General features: G+C 49.1%; 1 protein-coding gene across 1 annotated transcript in view; it reads right to left on the bottom strand.

Moving 5' to 3' along the window:
• Positions 1 to 15,415, bottom strand: part of TRRAP (transformation/transcription domain associated protein) — an 885,394-nt gene that overhangs the window by 285,616 nt on the left and 584,363 nt on the right. The window contains exon 47 of the mRNA XM_078664902.1: positions 2,131 to 2,333. Coding sequence (XP_078521028.1) covers positions 2,131 to 2,333 — 203 coding nt within the window. The remainder of the gene's footprint in view (positions 1 to 2,130; positions 2,334 to 15,415) is intronic.

The following is a 15,415-nucleotide window of genomic DNA, read 5'->3' as shown; positions in this document are numbered from 1 at the left end:
TGCTGTGCAACTGATTACGTAGTGATGTTTGGTTCCTTGGGGAGGATGGATTGAAATGAGGATGAGCTGGCAAACGTGCTGCAGCACTCTGTCCCATCTGTGCTTCCTTGTTTATCTGGATAGGCACACAGTAGTGTTTCGTAAAGGTGTGTGGGCATGAAATAGTTAAGCCCATTCAGATGTTGCCCATGGGTATGTTTGCTAGGACCGCTACCTGGTTAAACGTGCCCTGGGGTGAGTGATAGAGAATTTCCTGTCTTTGTGTTGCATGTTTGGATAGTGTCTACTATACATCGTGCAATCAGTCCCTTAGTTACAGGGGGTATGTTTGCTTGTTAATTCTACATATCCCTTAGCTGCCCCTCTTCTGTATTCTCCGACCACATAGGCCTCACAGATTGCGGTCACCCGATGGGTTCTAGAAGACTTCCCTCCCTCGGTCTTCGATATTTCTCGGGGCCTTTGTTGATTTTAAATCGACACTTTCACTCTCCTCACTGTAAATTTTCTAAGCTTTTTCAAAGCTCCTCCGACGTGTTTCCAGGCCCAAAAGCAGAAAAAAATATGAAGATGGCGCCCATGCACAGGAACTCCCAGGGCGCCATCTGACATCACACAGGGGATGGAGTACCACCAAATGGTGGCAAACAACACCCACACACAAAAAAGAGAGAACGACAAGACAGGATTCCAGACCCACCCACTAGATGGCAGAATAGATGCACAGCATGTGAATCCAGAAAAGGAATTATGCTGCAAAACAACCGTTAAGTGTGTCACAGATCGACAACTACCTGCTGGCATCTCCTAATTCGTAATATTTTTGAGGGTGACATCTCTGTCAAAACTACTTAAAACAATTTGTGTTCAAAATTCTCTGAGCAGAGCAACTCCAGATCCATGTCAAAGGGAGCATAATAAAAAAAGAAGATCTGTTGTCAGAGTGCTGGAGTGGCACCATATACCACTCTGTGATGGTAGGTCAGACGCAAGGCACTCCTACAGGCACAGTAAAGATATGCAAAGTCTCCAGATCAAAGCAGGCACCTGGAGGAGTTTTGAGAGGCAAGAAACTACACACAGAGGTTTTCATCAAAAACCAAGTTTCCACTTGGAATTGATAAGTTTATTTTCTGCTTAATGTCACTGGGTGCTTATCAGGACCACTCAGTTGTTTTTTTAAAATATATATGAGAGGTGATCCAAACACAATTGTGTCCTCAACCACTTTGCAACTTCTTACATACTTTGGACACCACCTCAAAAATGATATGCATTCATCCAAACTTTGCCTTTATCCATTCAAAGCAGCATAACTCTGCTGTATGAGCAGTTTTTGTTTACACTCAATATCCTCAAGAAACACACTTAAGCAAGATCGATACAACAGAAACAGTAGCAGCAGAAAACAGCACATTTCATAACAAAAAGGGTTTAAACAAGAACCTCAATTGAGCACTACTTTAGAGCCATAAACTTTGCATTTTCTTTCCTTATTCAGCTTTTCTCTTTGACCAAGAAAATTGCAACCGGACAGGATGCAGTTCTCTAAAGGGCCTCATATGTGGATAAGGTGTGTCCTGGCCCTCATTTTATAAGACAATACATTTTAAGACTGAAAACAAATATGGTACACAGTTTGTTGAAGGAGCATTCAACCTGGGCAAGCACAGTCATGTAGAAGACTCATCACAGCTTTCAACAGCTGAACTGTGTTCCATGAAGATTGCATCCGAAGCTATTTCAGAGTGCTGCTGCTTGAAGAGACAAACCTAATGTCACAGAAGGAGATGAACAATGCTTTCTGTACAAGCCGAGGACAGTTTTCCTCAACCACAAAAATGTATTTTCTCTGCCTATCTCCAATAAGCTTCTCCCTAGGTTTGTTTAAAGCAGAACACCTTGCTTTATAGGTCCCCAGTCCAGGTAGGTGCCATCAGGCATCTGCTGTGTACTACCTATATGCGGCCAATTCACACATTAGACATGTCACAATAACCTAAATGAGGGTACACGTTTTATGCAACATCTTTATGAAAGGACTGCCAAATTGGAACTCCCATACACCATACATATTTTAATAGGAATATTGGGAATGTGTCCATGAATGTGTTGAATACTCAATATTACCTGATTGGGAGTCACTGGGGAGCTGATTTTTATCCACTCTTCAACAATTTTTACCACGGCCCGGAAGATCTTGGCATCAGGAGATTTTTCAATAAGAGATGTCAGAATAGTTTGAATGAAAGTCTTTCTCATGTCCATGCTCATGACCACTAGGCGTGTCTTTACCAGCTCCAAACTCAGCATTACCAGTTCACTGGTACCTGCTAATGAGATCCCATAATAACACACATTAGTTTTGGTTTCTTTATGCACCTGTACAACAACCTAGTTTAGATTCCATTATTAAATAGCTTTAGCAATAACCCTTACACCTGCCCAAGGATTTAGTTGATCATTAAGGACTAAATTAGTAGGCAAAAAATTATAGGCATAAATAATATGTCAAACTGTACAATGACACACCAGACAAAAAGTCACAATCAACAGTCAGGCTACAGAGGCAATATAATTAATTTAATGAACACCTTAGTTAGACACAATCTTGGTCTTTATTATCACATCACAACTCATTGCTCTCTTGTGACTAGATATGGTCTTTTTTAATTTGGTTACTGATGACACTCAACCATGATGCTATAAGCCAATACCATGCATATGTCTTGTTTTTATAAAAATATTCTTTGTTTATCTGTAGCATTAACCCCACATTGACAGGACCTTTAAAATCATACCTTTGCTGACATATGAAACTGTTATTTACTGTTTACAATTTTATAGCTCAAGTAGATCGGACTTCAGATATTGTGCATATCCTCTCGTGCTTTAAAATGAGAAATACATGATTACATGGATTTCATGATGACACAAACTGAGTGCCATTGGAGAGGGCCTGGGGATGACTGTGAAAGGAGGGTGAGTGAGAAAAAGTGAGAGAGGGGTGAGTAAAAGTGGATGAGGGGAGCAAAGTGTGACTGAAAAGAGGAAAAGGAGGAAAAGGTGTGTGTGAAAAGTAAAGGGAGTGTGTTAGTTGAGTGTGACTTAAGTTTTAGAGTTGAGTGTGTTCCTGTTTTGCCTTGCTAGATTCTGGTTGCACCTACAGAAAAAGGTACTTCGCTTCAATGACAATCTTTCTGGTCGATACTCCATCTACCTGAACATGCCTCATCTGTTGAGCATCGCCAGGTGCCAGACTGGATTCGGAAACTTCTCATTTCTCTCCTGAACCAGCAGGAGGTGCTATGTCCATCACAGCCCCAAAAAAACGCCATAGGGAAGATAATGGAGCCATGTAGAGCCCACACCTGTGCTCCAAAATCAGGTCCCAGTCTGGATTTTTCCATGCCATTTAAGGCAGAGACGAGGAAGTGACATTAAGTTTGACATGGCAACACAGAAATATAAACTGGAACCTTTTTAAAGTGACCTATGGCCATCCTTCAGAAAGAGGTGGTGGTATCAGTGAGGAATCTGCACATAGTTCTTCACTTGAAGAACAAGTTATTCACCTGTGGTAGAGCTCTTTCTGGCGGACTCTCTAACTGCAGATTTGTCAACTTTAGACTATCCCCAGGTGAAGACTGTATCTGGAGAAATTAAAAGCAATGATCCTGTGTGCCGGTAGATGTCATCACACGTCTCCGCGCTTACTTAGTTTTGCCCCAGAAATGAGAAGACATTAACAGAGGCTGCATATATGAGACACGCCTCAGGGTGAGGTCAGTTTATTTCTTAACTTTGTATGCATCTTCAGATGTGGAACCCAACAATAATTGTCAATACCAGTGAGCAGATTCCTAAATTGGGACCTTCTTGGATTGGAAAAGTGACCATTCTACATGACAGGAAAGATGGAGTGAGGAATCTCCGATTAGATAGATGTCCACCATAAAGAGTGTTTCCAAAGGTAAGTAACGCATTCTTATGACTGATACTTCTACCTGCAGATTTCTCATCTTTAGCATAGATACTATAGAAATACCTCCCAAGATGGTGGGTCTTTGGAATGACTCCGTTCAAAAAGCCAGGGAGGACTAACCCCAGGGGCTTACATGAGGGTTCAGTCAGGAAATCCGCTGGCTCCATGGGGTCAGAGGGTGCAACAGAGAGAGAGGTTGACAGAACATAGAGATCACTGTTGGAGGAAAGAGGATAATTTGTGAGGGGTCAGCTCCAGGGGCTGGAACCTTCAGGAAATCCGGAGGAGGCACTGTGGTGATTTAGACACGAAAAGGATCAAAAGATGAGGCTGGTGGGGAAAACATGAGGACATCCTAAAGACCTACCTTGGCAGTAGGAGCTAGAGTGCTGTCCCCCACTGATGACAAATTGTGAGACCTGGATCAAGAAATGCACTAAGACAGGCAGTTGTAGTGGTCTTGCAATATAAATAACATAGCCGTTTGCTTCTTAATAGCCTTCGTGTTCTTAAGGGTGTATTTATCTCACAAGATGGAGTCCCAAACACACCTTCTAGGGGTCTGCTTCTGGCAGGACTGGCACTGCTTAAATCCAGATATCCTGGAAGGTGACTATCTGCTGACATTGGACATTTTTTTTGGTTTACGAACGAAAGTAACTAGGACAGCACTATGTATCTACGTTAAAGTGCAAAGAACAAGAAAATAGGAACTGATGTTGCAGTGCCATGGTTGTATGGTGAATCCATGTTTGGGTGATAACAAGAATCAAATTAAACCTACTAGCATAGGAAAACGGTTTTGAAATTTACGGATCCTGTCTGGCACCTGGAAAAGATTCATAAGGTTAGGAATCTGCAGGCAGAAGCATCCATCAGAAAAGGGTATATAGGACAGAATCAGAAAGTACCTCTGAATCATCATCCTCTGTGCACCCACAATCTCTATTGGCATGCCATATGCATTAAAATCGGAGACCAAGAGCTGCTTCACTCAAGCACAGCTCTGAACACTAGCTAGAGGTTCACCACTGGTCCTCAAAGGAGGATCAGAATGTTTTCTCTCATCTAATAATGTAAGCGGACTTCGAGGGCTGAAGAGATGACGAGAACTGTTTAAAAGACAGTGCATTCTGTCATGAGGAGTGCTCAATCAAACGGATGGCAGCATAGTAGTTAAAGGCACCCTTGGAAGCTGTGCTGATGCACAGGGATCTTGAAATCAGGTGGAGTTGGTGCTTGAGCTGCCCTAATGCACAAGTTACTTACCTTCGGTAACGATATATCTGTAAGAAGCAGTAGTTAGTATTAGATTCCTAACCTTAGAATATCCCCAGGCGTCAGACTGGATCCGGAAAAGTTTGCGTAGGAGTACCCCTGCGCATCGGTAGGCGTCGTCTGCGGCTCCGCGTCCGTCGTCGGCGCCCGGATGACGTCGCCAGAGTACTCAGACGCCGCCCTCACGCGCTGACGTCAGTTCTTATACACAGCTTTTCCGCGCCAGAAACGCAGCGCCATGATAAAACCCAACACTGGTGCCATGAAAACTAGGGCCCTGAAAGGGGATGACCTTAACCCTAGATATCGGTTCGCAGAACGGGGAGGATGGGTGGGGCGGTAAGGAATCTAATACTAACTACTGTTTCTTACAAATATATTGTTACCGAACGTAAGTAACTTGTGCATCTGAAAGTAACAGGTTAGTATTAGATTCCTTTCCTTAGAATAGATACCCCAGCAATACCAACCCCGGTGGTGGGTCTGCGAACCAATGATCACACCAGAAAGTCCTGGAGAACGGAACGGCCAAAAAAGCCATCTCTCCGGGCTTGGCTGTCCAGGCAGAAGTGTCTTGCGAACGTGTGCAGCGAGGCCCACGTAGCTGCCTGACAGAAGTCCTGCAAGGGGACTCCTCGACCCAGGGCAGTAGTAGCCGCTGTGGCCTGAGTGGAATGGGCACGTAGCCCCACAGGAGGCTCCTTTTTAGCCAGAGAGTAACAAGTCTTGATGCAGAAGACAACCCATCGAGAAATGGTCCGTTTGTGCACCGCCCGTCCCTTCTTAGCGCCCACGTAACCAACAAAGAGTTGGTCATCCACCCAGAACTGGCGTGTGCGATCCAGATAATATGAGAGCGCACATAATGGGTCCAGACGGTGGAGTCTCTCTTCCTCTTTAGAGGGATGTGGTGGCGGAAAGAAGGTGGTCAAGGTGATGGACTGCCCAATGTGGAAGGCTGTGACTACCTTGGGCAGGAAAGAGGGTTGCATCCGCAACACAACTTTGTCAGGATGGACAGAAAGGAAGGGAGGTTGAGAAGAAAGAGCCAGGAGCTCACTCACTCTCCTGGCAGAGGTGATGGCTACCAGGAATGCAGTCTTAAGAGTAAGGAGACAAAGAGGACAGTTATGAAGTGGCCCGAAGGGAGCGCACATCAGATAAGTCAGAACAAGGTTCAAGTCCCACTGAGGCATCCCGAAAGGAACAGGAGGAAACATATGAGTGATGCCCTTCAAAAACCTATTTACAACTGGGGACTTGAACAAAGAGGGCTGATCAGGGAGCCTTAAGGCAGAAATGGCAGAGAGGTAGCCCTTTGGAGTGCCCATAGCTGAGCCCTGCTGGGCAAGAGAAACAAGAAACAGGAGAATCTCTGAAAGTCTGAAAGAGGGGCAGAAAGGGGATCCACAGCCTTTGCTGTGCACCATGCCACAAATTTGTTCCACCTGCAGGCGTATACCAATTTTGTGGAGGGACGCCTGGCTGCCAGAATCACATTACAGACTTCAGGAGGCAAGTCAAATGGCCTCAACTGCCGCTGCTCAATCTCCACGCATGTAAGTGGAGACTGGACAGGTTCGGGGGAAGGAACGTCCCCTGCTGCTGCGACAGAAGGTCCTCCTGAAGAGGCAGACGAATCGGGGGATCGACTGACATGCTGAGTAGCTCGAGATACCAGTATCTTAGTGCCCAGTCCGGAGCCACAAGGATGACTCGGGCCCGGTCGCGCCTGATCTTCTTCAGCACTCTGGGCAGAAGTGGTATAAGCGGAAAGGCGTACAACAGACCGCAACTCCACTCGCGACAAAAGTGTCTCCGAGCGAGTGCCGCCTTGGAAATTCTGATGACATTGCGGGTTCTCTTCAGTGGCGAATAGATCTAACCAAGGCTCTTCCCACTGCTGAAAGAGGCCTTGTGCCACGTCCGAGTTCAGACGCCATTCGTGATCCATAATGCACCGACGGCTGAGTTCAGGGAACCTGCCAGGTGTTTAACCACCAGGGTCACGCCCTGATGTTCCAACCACTGCCAGAGGCGCAGAGCCTCCTGGAAAAGGGTCCACGACCCCACCCCGCCCTGTTTGTTGCAGTACCACATAGCGGTGGTGTTGTCTGTGAACACCTGCACTACACTTCCCCGGACAGAGGGGAGGAATGCCTTCAGTGCAAGCCGAATCGCCCGCAGCTCCAGAAGGTTGATGTGGAGCCGGGACTCCGCAGGAGATCAGAGGCCTCTGATCTCCGCCTCTCCCATATGGCCCCCCCAGCCCTGGAGGGACGAGTCCGTCACAACTACGTGCTCCGGGTGGGGTAGGGAGAGGGATCTGCTGCTGACCCAATCGAGGTCCGTGAGCCAGCACTGCAACTGTCTTGCAGCGCCTTCCGACAAGTTGCCCTGATGCTGGGCCCACTGAAACTTCAGGTCCTACTGCAGAGCCTGCATCCGCCACCTGGTGTGATGCACCAGAAGGATGCAGGAGGCCATCAGCCCCAGAAGCCGCAGTGTCAACCTGACCGAGACTCGGGATAAAGGCTGAAAGATCGGATTCAGAGCCTGAATACCCCGAACCCGCTGTTCAGGAGGATAAACCCCAAACTGCGCTGAGTCTAGAACCGCTCCGATGAAGAGGAGCTTCTGAGAGAGACACAGGTGCGACTTCGGTACATTGATGGAGAACCCCAGCAGGTGCATGAGGTCGGCCGTAGTCTGGAGGTGGCTGACGAATGTCTGGGGCGAGCCTGCCTTCAACAACAAGTCGTCGAGGTAGGGGAAGACTGAAACCCCTAACCTGCGCAAATGAGCTGTGACCACCGCCATCACTTTCGTGAACACCCGTGGGGTGCTGGAAGGCCGAAGGGGAGCACGGTAAACTGAAAGTGCTCGTGGCCTACCGTGAACCGCAGGTAGCGCCTTTGGGCCGGCAGGACGGGGATGTGGAAATAGGCGTCCTGCAAGTCCAACGCTACCATCCAGTCTCCCGGGTTTAGGGCAGCTAAGACCTGAGCCAAAGTCAGCATCTTGAACTTCTCCTTCCGGAGGAAGCCGTTGACGTTCCGGAGGTCCAAGATAAGGCCTAGGACCCCTTTGCCCTTCTTGGGAACCAGAAAGTAGTGGGAGTAACAACCACACCCTACTTCTGGCCCAGGAACACGCTCGATGGCCCCCTTGGCGAAGAGGGCTGTAACTTCCTCTTGCAGAAGTTGCAAGTGATCCCCCGACACGCGGTGGTACTGCGGTGGCATGGCTGGAGGGGTCACCTCGAAGGGGAGAGAATATCCCCTTCGGACGATTTGCAGCACCTACCTTTCCGATGTGATGGAGCGCCAGTGGAGGAGGTGATGGCGAACCCTGCCCCCCACTGGCGTCAAATGGGCCTGAAAGCTCAGACTAGGAAGGCTTTGAGACAGATGCTGCGGGGGTGGATGTGGACTGGCCGCGCCGTTACACCCTGTTACCGCTGCAACGGTAACTATGTCCGCCACCGCGCTGAATGTTAGTCTGCGGCCCGTGGCTGGCAGGATGTGTGGGAGCACCCCTTCCGTGGCCACGAAAGGAGCGCTGGGCAGAAGATTGCTGGCGCGGGGCCGACAGGCCCAAGGACTTGGCCGTAGCCCTTGAGTCCTTAAAGCGTTCCAGCGCATGATCTGCCTTGCCACCGAAGAGGTGGTTGCCATCGAACTGCATGTCCATAAGGGTGTTTTGGACATCGGCCGAAAAGTTGGCGAACCTCAGCCAGGCGTGGCAGCGAACCGCCACAGACGTGGAAATCGCTCTTACTAGCGAGTCCGTGGTATCCAGTCCACATCTGATAGAGTACCGCGCTGTGTCCCTTCCCTCTGCAAGGGCTTGAGCGAGTTTCGCCCGGGCTCCTTAAGGGCACTCAGGCAGCACGGCCGCAACCGTATCCCACAGAGAGTGGGTGTAACAGCCCAAGAGGAACGCGGTGTTGACTGACCGCAATCCCAAACTAAGGGAGGAGAACATCTTCTTTCTGAACTGTTCATACTTCTTGGATTCCCGATCTGGTGGTGCCGTCGGGAATGTGGATTGGGAGGTAGAGGCCTGGATAACCAGGGTGGGTGGACAAGAAACTAGGGTCGCCCGGGGCTGGGCAGTGGCGCCAAGCGACGTTCCTATCTACAGGAGGACCTGTAGTGGGTCTGGACCAAGTGCCCAACAGGACGTCTGTGAGAGCCTCATTAAACGGCAGTAGAGGCTCTGGGGAGCTTACCTGTGGTTTAAGGACCTCTGTGAGGATGTTGGACCACACTGTTGCGACGGGGAGCTCAAGAGCCAAGGCCTTGGCTGCCCTCATCAGCACCACACTATAAGCTGACCCCTCCTCTGTAGCCACGGTAGGAGGGGAGACAAAACCAGTGTCTGGGGAGGTATCCAGGCCACTGGCCTCCCCTAGTTCCTGTGTCCAGTCCTCATATGACTGGCATTAACGTGCCAGGGGGTCCTCAGACCCCCCAGTCTCCCTCGTCGTCCATGTCCTAAAATTCAGGGATAAAGGATGGACCCAGATCCTCGAAGAATTACTCTTCGTCCGGCGCCGAATGTGGCGTCGAGCGACGCCGCTCCGACGCCGGATCTGGACCGGAGGTTGGACCAGGGACGCCGTCGTCCAAGGACGGCGCCGGGTGTGATACCCTAGGGGTCGACGCCGGTGGGGTCGTAAGGTCGACCAGCGGCGACCTGGATCCGGATCCAGTGGGGCCTTGCGGCGCCGGGACCGAAGTTGCCGACGGCGCCAGGGCCGAAGCACCCGACGGCGCCGGTGGCCGAAGCACCCGACGGCGCCGGGGCCGAAGCACCCGGCCCGCTTGGGCTCCCGGTCGGGTCCGACGCGCCACGGAACCCGACGGAGGAGAGAGAGACCTCATGGCCATGAGGAAGGCGTCGATCTCCTCCGGCGTCGCGTTCTGCCCAGAGACCGGCGGGTATGGAGCAGGCCGCGATGCCTGCGGCTCCGGCGGAGCCGCGTGGGCGGTGTCACCTGAACCCCGGCTGTGTCGCGCAAGCGTCGGGGGGAGTCAGAAGAGCGATGCCGCCTCTTCTACTTCTTGTGCCTCTTACCCGAGGACTTGGAGTCCGACGAGTAGTGTCGACTCGCTGAGCTGTGATGACTCCGGCCCCGCGACCCGTCCCTCGACCTCCTTCCGGACTGGGACCTCGAGCGGCGCGGGCCGACTGCCGGAGCTCGAGGCGCTTACGGGACCGCTCCCGCCTAGCCTTCGACGTCAAGGCCCAGCAGTCGGGGCACGACTTGTCATCGTGGTCGGGCCCCAGGCAATGTAGGCACCGGCGGTGGTGGTCGGTAACCGACATCAGTCGGTTGCAGTCGGCACAGGGCTTGAACCGGGCATCCCTACCGGCACTGATGGAGTTGCACGACTTGAAACAGATCCAAAAAGGATCCAAAAAGCTTAGTCAAAAAGTGACTAAAGGGTACCACTTTCTCCGGACCTGCGCTTGCTGGCGCGGAAAAACGAAGAACTGACGTCAGCATTCGAGGGCGGCGTCGAAGTACTCCGGCGACGTCATCCTGGCGCCGATGACGGATGCGGAGCCGCAGACAACGCCTTCTGACGTGCAGGGGTACTGCTACGCAAACATTTGCGGATCCAGTCTGACGCCTGGGGGTATTCTAAGGTAAGGAATCTAATACTAACCTGTTTCTTTCAGATCTACAAAACACGCACAGTCAGGACCACCTCGGCAACTGGCCCAGAGAGATGCAGGATATTCCTGAATATACACAAATATGCCAGTCAAATTCCTCAATCTGTGAGGGGTTTGAAGATGACAAGCATGAGACCAACATTCGGGAAGCTTGTTGTGACCAGGAGTATTTCTTCATGGAAGAAGAGGACTACTCATCCCTGTGCAGTTTTTGTGTATTTTTATTTTTACAACAGGAAAACTAGGGGGGAACGATACTTGTTGGGAGACTTACCTGTAGGACAGGAGTGGGACTGTTTTCGAGAGTCCTATGGGTCCATGTCACAAATACCTTATCCTCCTTATCCCAGCTGACATTGGGTACCTGGAGAATCAAGGGCCCAAGCTAAAAGCCCTCTATGAGGCCACAGATACCATACGCAGATGTTGTCAGGAACAAATAAACAGATCTTTCAAAATATTCAACAGGGATTAAACCCAGTGGCATTAGGAGATAACATTTAACCTAGATACTGATGAACTACTGAGGATGTTTTAGGTAGACACAAAAGAAGAACTCTAGACTTGCATGAATAAGATGCAGAAAAAACAGGAACTATTAATACAATATATAATCTAATGTCACATTGTTTTAATTTGCAAGAGACCTATTGATATTATCACTCTCCTTGTGACTGAATTTTTTTTTAGCTTTTGTTAAAAGTAAGTTGCCATGAAGTGGTATAATTTTTTGTTTATTTTGTTTTTACTGACGGTGCATGCATGTTTTAATTAACCAACTAATAAAGATGATTAATTTATCCATTATTCATGATGAAGAATCAAAAGGAATATGCTACTTACCAGTATGCATCTGTTCTTGGCATGTAGGGCTGCTGACATTCATATCTGTGCATAGATCGCCGCCTAGTGTTGGGTCCGGATGATTGCACTTTGTTGTCCTGGAAGAGTCTTCGAAGTATCACGAGATAGGTGACTCCTCCCCTGGACTACAGTGCGCATGGGCATCCTTTCCACGCTCAGATTGTTTTTCGCCATTGTGGCAGAGGTAGAGATCGGAAAGTAAGAGATGACCATGCTAGAGATAATGCTGCAGCTGCGACAGGCGCCGGGGAGGAGGGCGGGCGATATGAATGTCAGCAGCCCTACATGACAAGAACAGATGCATACTGGTAAGTAGCATATTCCGTTCGAGGCATGTGAGCTGCTGAATTCATATCTGTGCATAGACTGAATAGCAGTATTTCCTCTAGCGGTGGCCACCTGTGCCAGCTGCAGCAGTTTGGAAAAGAGTTTTGAGGACAGCCTGGCCTACAGCAGCTTGCTGTTTTGCTTGCACGTATACACAGTAGTGTTTAGTGAAAGTGTGTATGGTGGACCATGTGGCTGCCTTACAGATGTCTTCGAGGGGAATATTTCCTAGGAAACCCATGGATGGCCCCATTTTCCGTGTAGAGTGTGCTCTAGGGGGGGGACTGTTAAAGTGCGTTTCGCTTTTAGATAACATATTTGGATGCTTTTAACTATCCATCTGGCTATTCCTGACTTTGAAATAGGATTTCCTTTGTGCTGTGGTGCAAAAGCAACAAACAGTTGGCTTGTTTTCCTAAAGGATTTAGTTCTGTCCACATAGTATAGCAGAGCTCTCCGAACGTCTAGTGTGTGCAGGGCTTTATCAGCTACTGTTTGTGGATTCTGAAAGAATACTGGCAGTTCTATTGCTTGATTAATATGGAAGTTGGATACGACTTTAGGCATGAATTTAGGGTTTGTTCGAAGAACTACCCGGTTAGCATGTACCTGCATGAAGGGTTCTTGAGTTGTCAGTGCTTGCAATTCGCTCACTCTTCTGAGTGAGGTGATGGCAACTAAGAATGCGACCTTCCATGTTAGGAATTGCAATTCGCATGAGTGTAGAGGTTCGAGAGGTCCCATGAGTCTGGTAAGCACTATATTTAGATTCCAGACTGGGGAAGGAGGGTGTCTCGGAGGGATCACTCTCTGTAAGCCCTCCATAAATGCTTTAATTGCTGGTATCCTGAACAGCGAAAGGTGTTGCCTGTTCTGAAGGTATGCTGCTTTAGCAGCGAGGTGTAGTCGAATGGAAGAGTATGCTAAGTTACATCTTTGTAAGTGCAGCAGGTAGCATATAATGTTCTGAATGGAAGCGTCTAATGGGTTGATTTGGTTATTGTTGCAGTAAATAACAAATCTTTTCCATTCTGCTGCATAGCACGCTCTTGTGGTTGGTTTCCTTGCCTCCTTAATGATGTTCATGCAGTCTGGGGGCAAGTTTAGGTAACCAAACTCTAAGACCTAAGGAGCCAGATTGCTAGGTTCATTTGGTTGGGATGTGGGTGTCTTATTTCTCCAAGGTTCTGAGTTAGAAGATGTGGAGCAAGTCATAGTTTTTGATGAGGAACTACTGAAAGTTCTAGGAACGTTGTGTACCATGGTTGTCTCGCCCATGTGGGAGCAACCAGGATCAAGGGTAAGTGAGTGTTGTCGCAGTTTGCGTGCCACCAGCAGGATCAACGGTGCTGGGGGAAAAGCGTACGCAAATCTGCCAGACCAGTTCATCCATATCGCATTGCCCATTGACAACGGATGTGGTAATCTGGCAGCAAAGTACTGGCATTTGGAGTTTTCTTTTGTGGCAAAGAGGTCTACCTCTGGGTGACCCCATTCCTTGAAGAATGGTTGGAGAACCTGGGGGTGAATCTCTAATTCGTGTATTTGTTGGCTGTGCCTGCTGAGCAGGTCGGAAATCTGATTGTCCTTCCCTGGGAGGTGTTCTTCTAGGAGAAAGATGTTCTTTGGAATTGCCCACCTCCATATGCTCTGCGCCAGATGGGACAGCTGTGGAGAGTGGGTCCCCCCCTGTTTTTGGATATAGTACATTGCGGTCATGTTGTCCGTCCGGATCAAGACCGTCTTGTTGTACAGGTATTTTTGAAAGGCTTGTAGGGCTAGGAAGATCGCGAGCAACTCCAGTTGATTAATATGGAGCCTTTTTTGCTTGTTTGTCCAGAGCCCTTGTACTGTGTACTCAAGGAGATGGGCTCCCCAGCCTGTTAATGATGCGTCCGCTGTTAGTACTAGTTGTGGAACCGGCTCTTGGAACAATCGCCCTTGTAAAACGTTTTGTGGGTTCCACCACTGCAGCGATTTGTGTGTGCGACTGTCCACCAACACTAGGTCTTTTAGGTGTCCACGAGCCTGGTTCCATTGCCGTGCTAGGCATTCCTGTAAAGGGCGCATTTGAAGTCTGGCATGGGGGACAATGAATATGCAGGAGGCCATCATGCCTATGAGCTGCATGAAAACTTGGGCTGGCAGGGAGTGCTGTGGCAGGAATTTGCAGATGAGTATCTGCATGCTGGCTATCCTCGCTGTGTTGGGGTACGCCTTTGCCACTGAGGTGTTTATGGTGGCTCCTAGGTATTGCTGTATGTGGGAAGGTTGCAGATGCGATTTTGTGTAGTTGATTGAAAAGCCTAGGCTGTGTAGCAACTGGATAGTGTGTGACGTGTGTGCTGCACACTCTTGGTACGATTTTGCTTGTATTAGCCAATCATCCAGATAAGGGTACACATGGACGTGTTGCCTCCTGAGATGCGCTGCTACTGTCGCTAAGCATTTTGTAAAGACTCTTGGAGCCGTGGTAACCCCGAAGTGCAAAACCTTGAATTGGTAGTGCTGCCCTTCTATGGTGAACCGGAGGTATTTTCTGTGGGCTGGATGGACGGGTATGTGAAAGTAGGCGTCCTTGAGGTCCAGTGTTGCTAGGAAGTCTCCTTGTTGTAGCAACGGGAGCACTTGCTGTTGTGTGATCATATGGAAGTGCTCCGACAGTATGTATTGATTTAGGGGACTGAGGTCCAATACTTTGACAACCCCTCCCCCCCTACTTTATCAGAAACAAGTAGGAGTCAGAGCTAAGAGGAGGGCAGTGTGCCAACAGTGTGATGTTATGAGGCATGAAGTCACTTCCGGTATTTGTGCCATTTTGGTGAATTCCATAGGTCCCCTTCCTGCCTTGGCCATCATAACGGACCTTTACAGCTCTCAGACAACAATGAGTTGAGACATAAATGTCATCAAAAGTAAACAGTAAATTGAAGCTGCGAACACGGACGGGACAGCAGGGGCAAAAGTTGTACACACAGGGTGCACTAGGCAATCTTCTTGCGCTGCTTGCAATGTTCCAGTGTATTTTCGGGAGTAAATGTTTGTCTACTGGGTTTCCATTGTATCTTTTGTCCATTCTGAAGTTTGTGGTTCACCGTCCTCACAGTAAACCAAATGCAAGGTGAGTGGGCGGACACCATCTTATGTTTAACACATAGTTAACAAAGTCACCTCGTTCTCCAGACATGCGAAAGCAAACATTGCAGACCGCCTGGCTGGGCTGAAGAATGGGGGGGGGGGGACCCAATCCCAAGGCGCGCGTCGCATTGTAAA

The sequence above is a fragment of the Lissotriton helveticus genome, chromosome 10 (assembly GCF_964261635.1).
Source record: "Lissotriton helveticus chromosome 10, aLisHel1.1, whole genome shotgun sequence".
Classification (NCBI taxonomy): Eukaryota; Metazoa; Chordata; class Amphibia; order Caudata; family Salamandridae; genus Lissotriton; species Lissotriton helveticus.
This window is presented reverse-complemented; position numbering and strand designations above follow the sequence as displayed.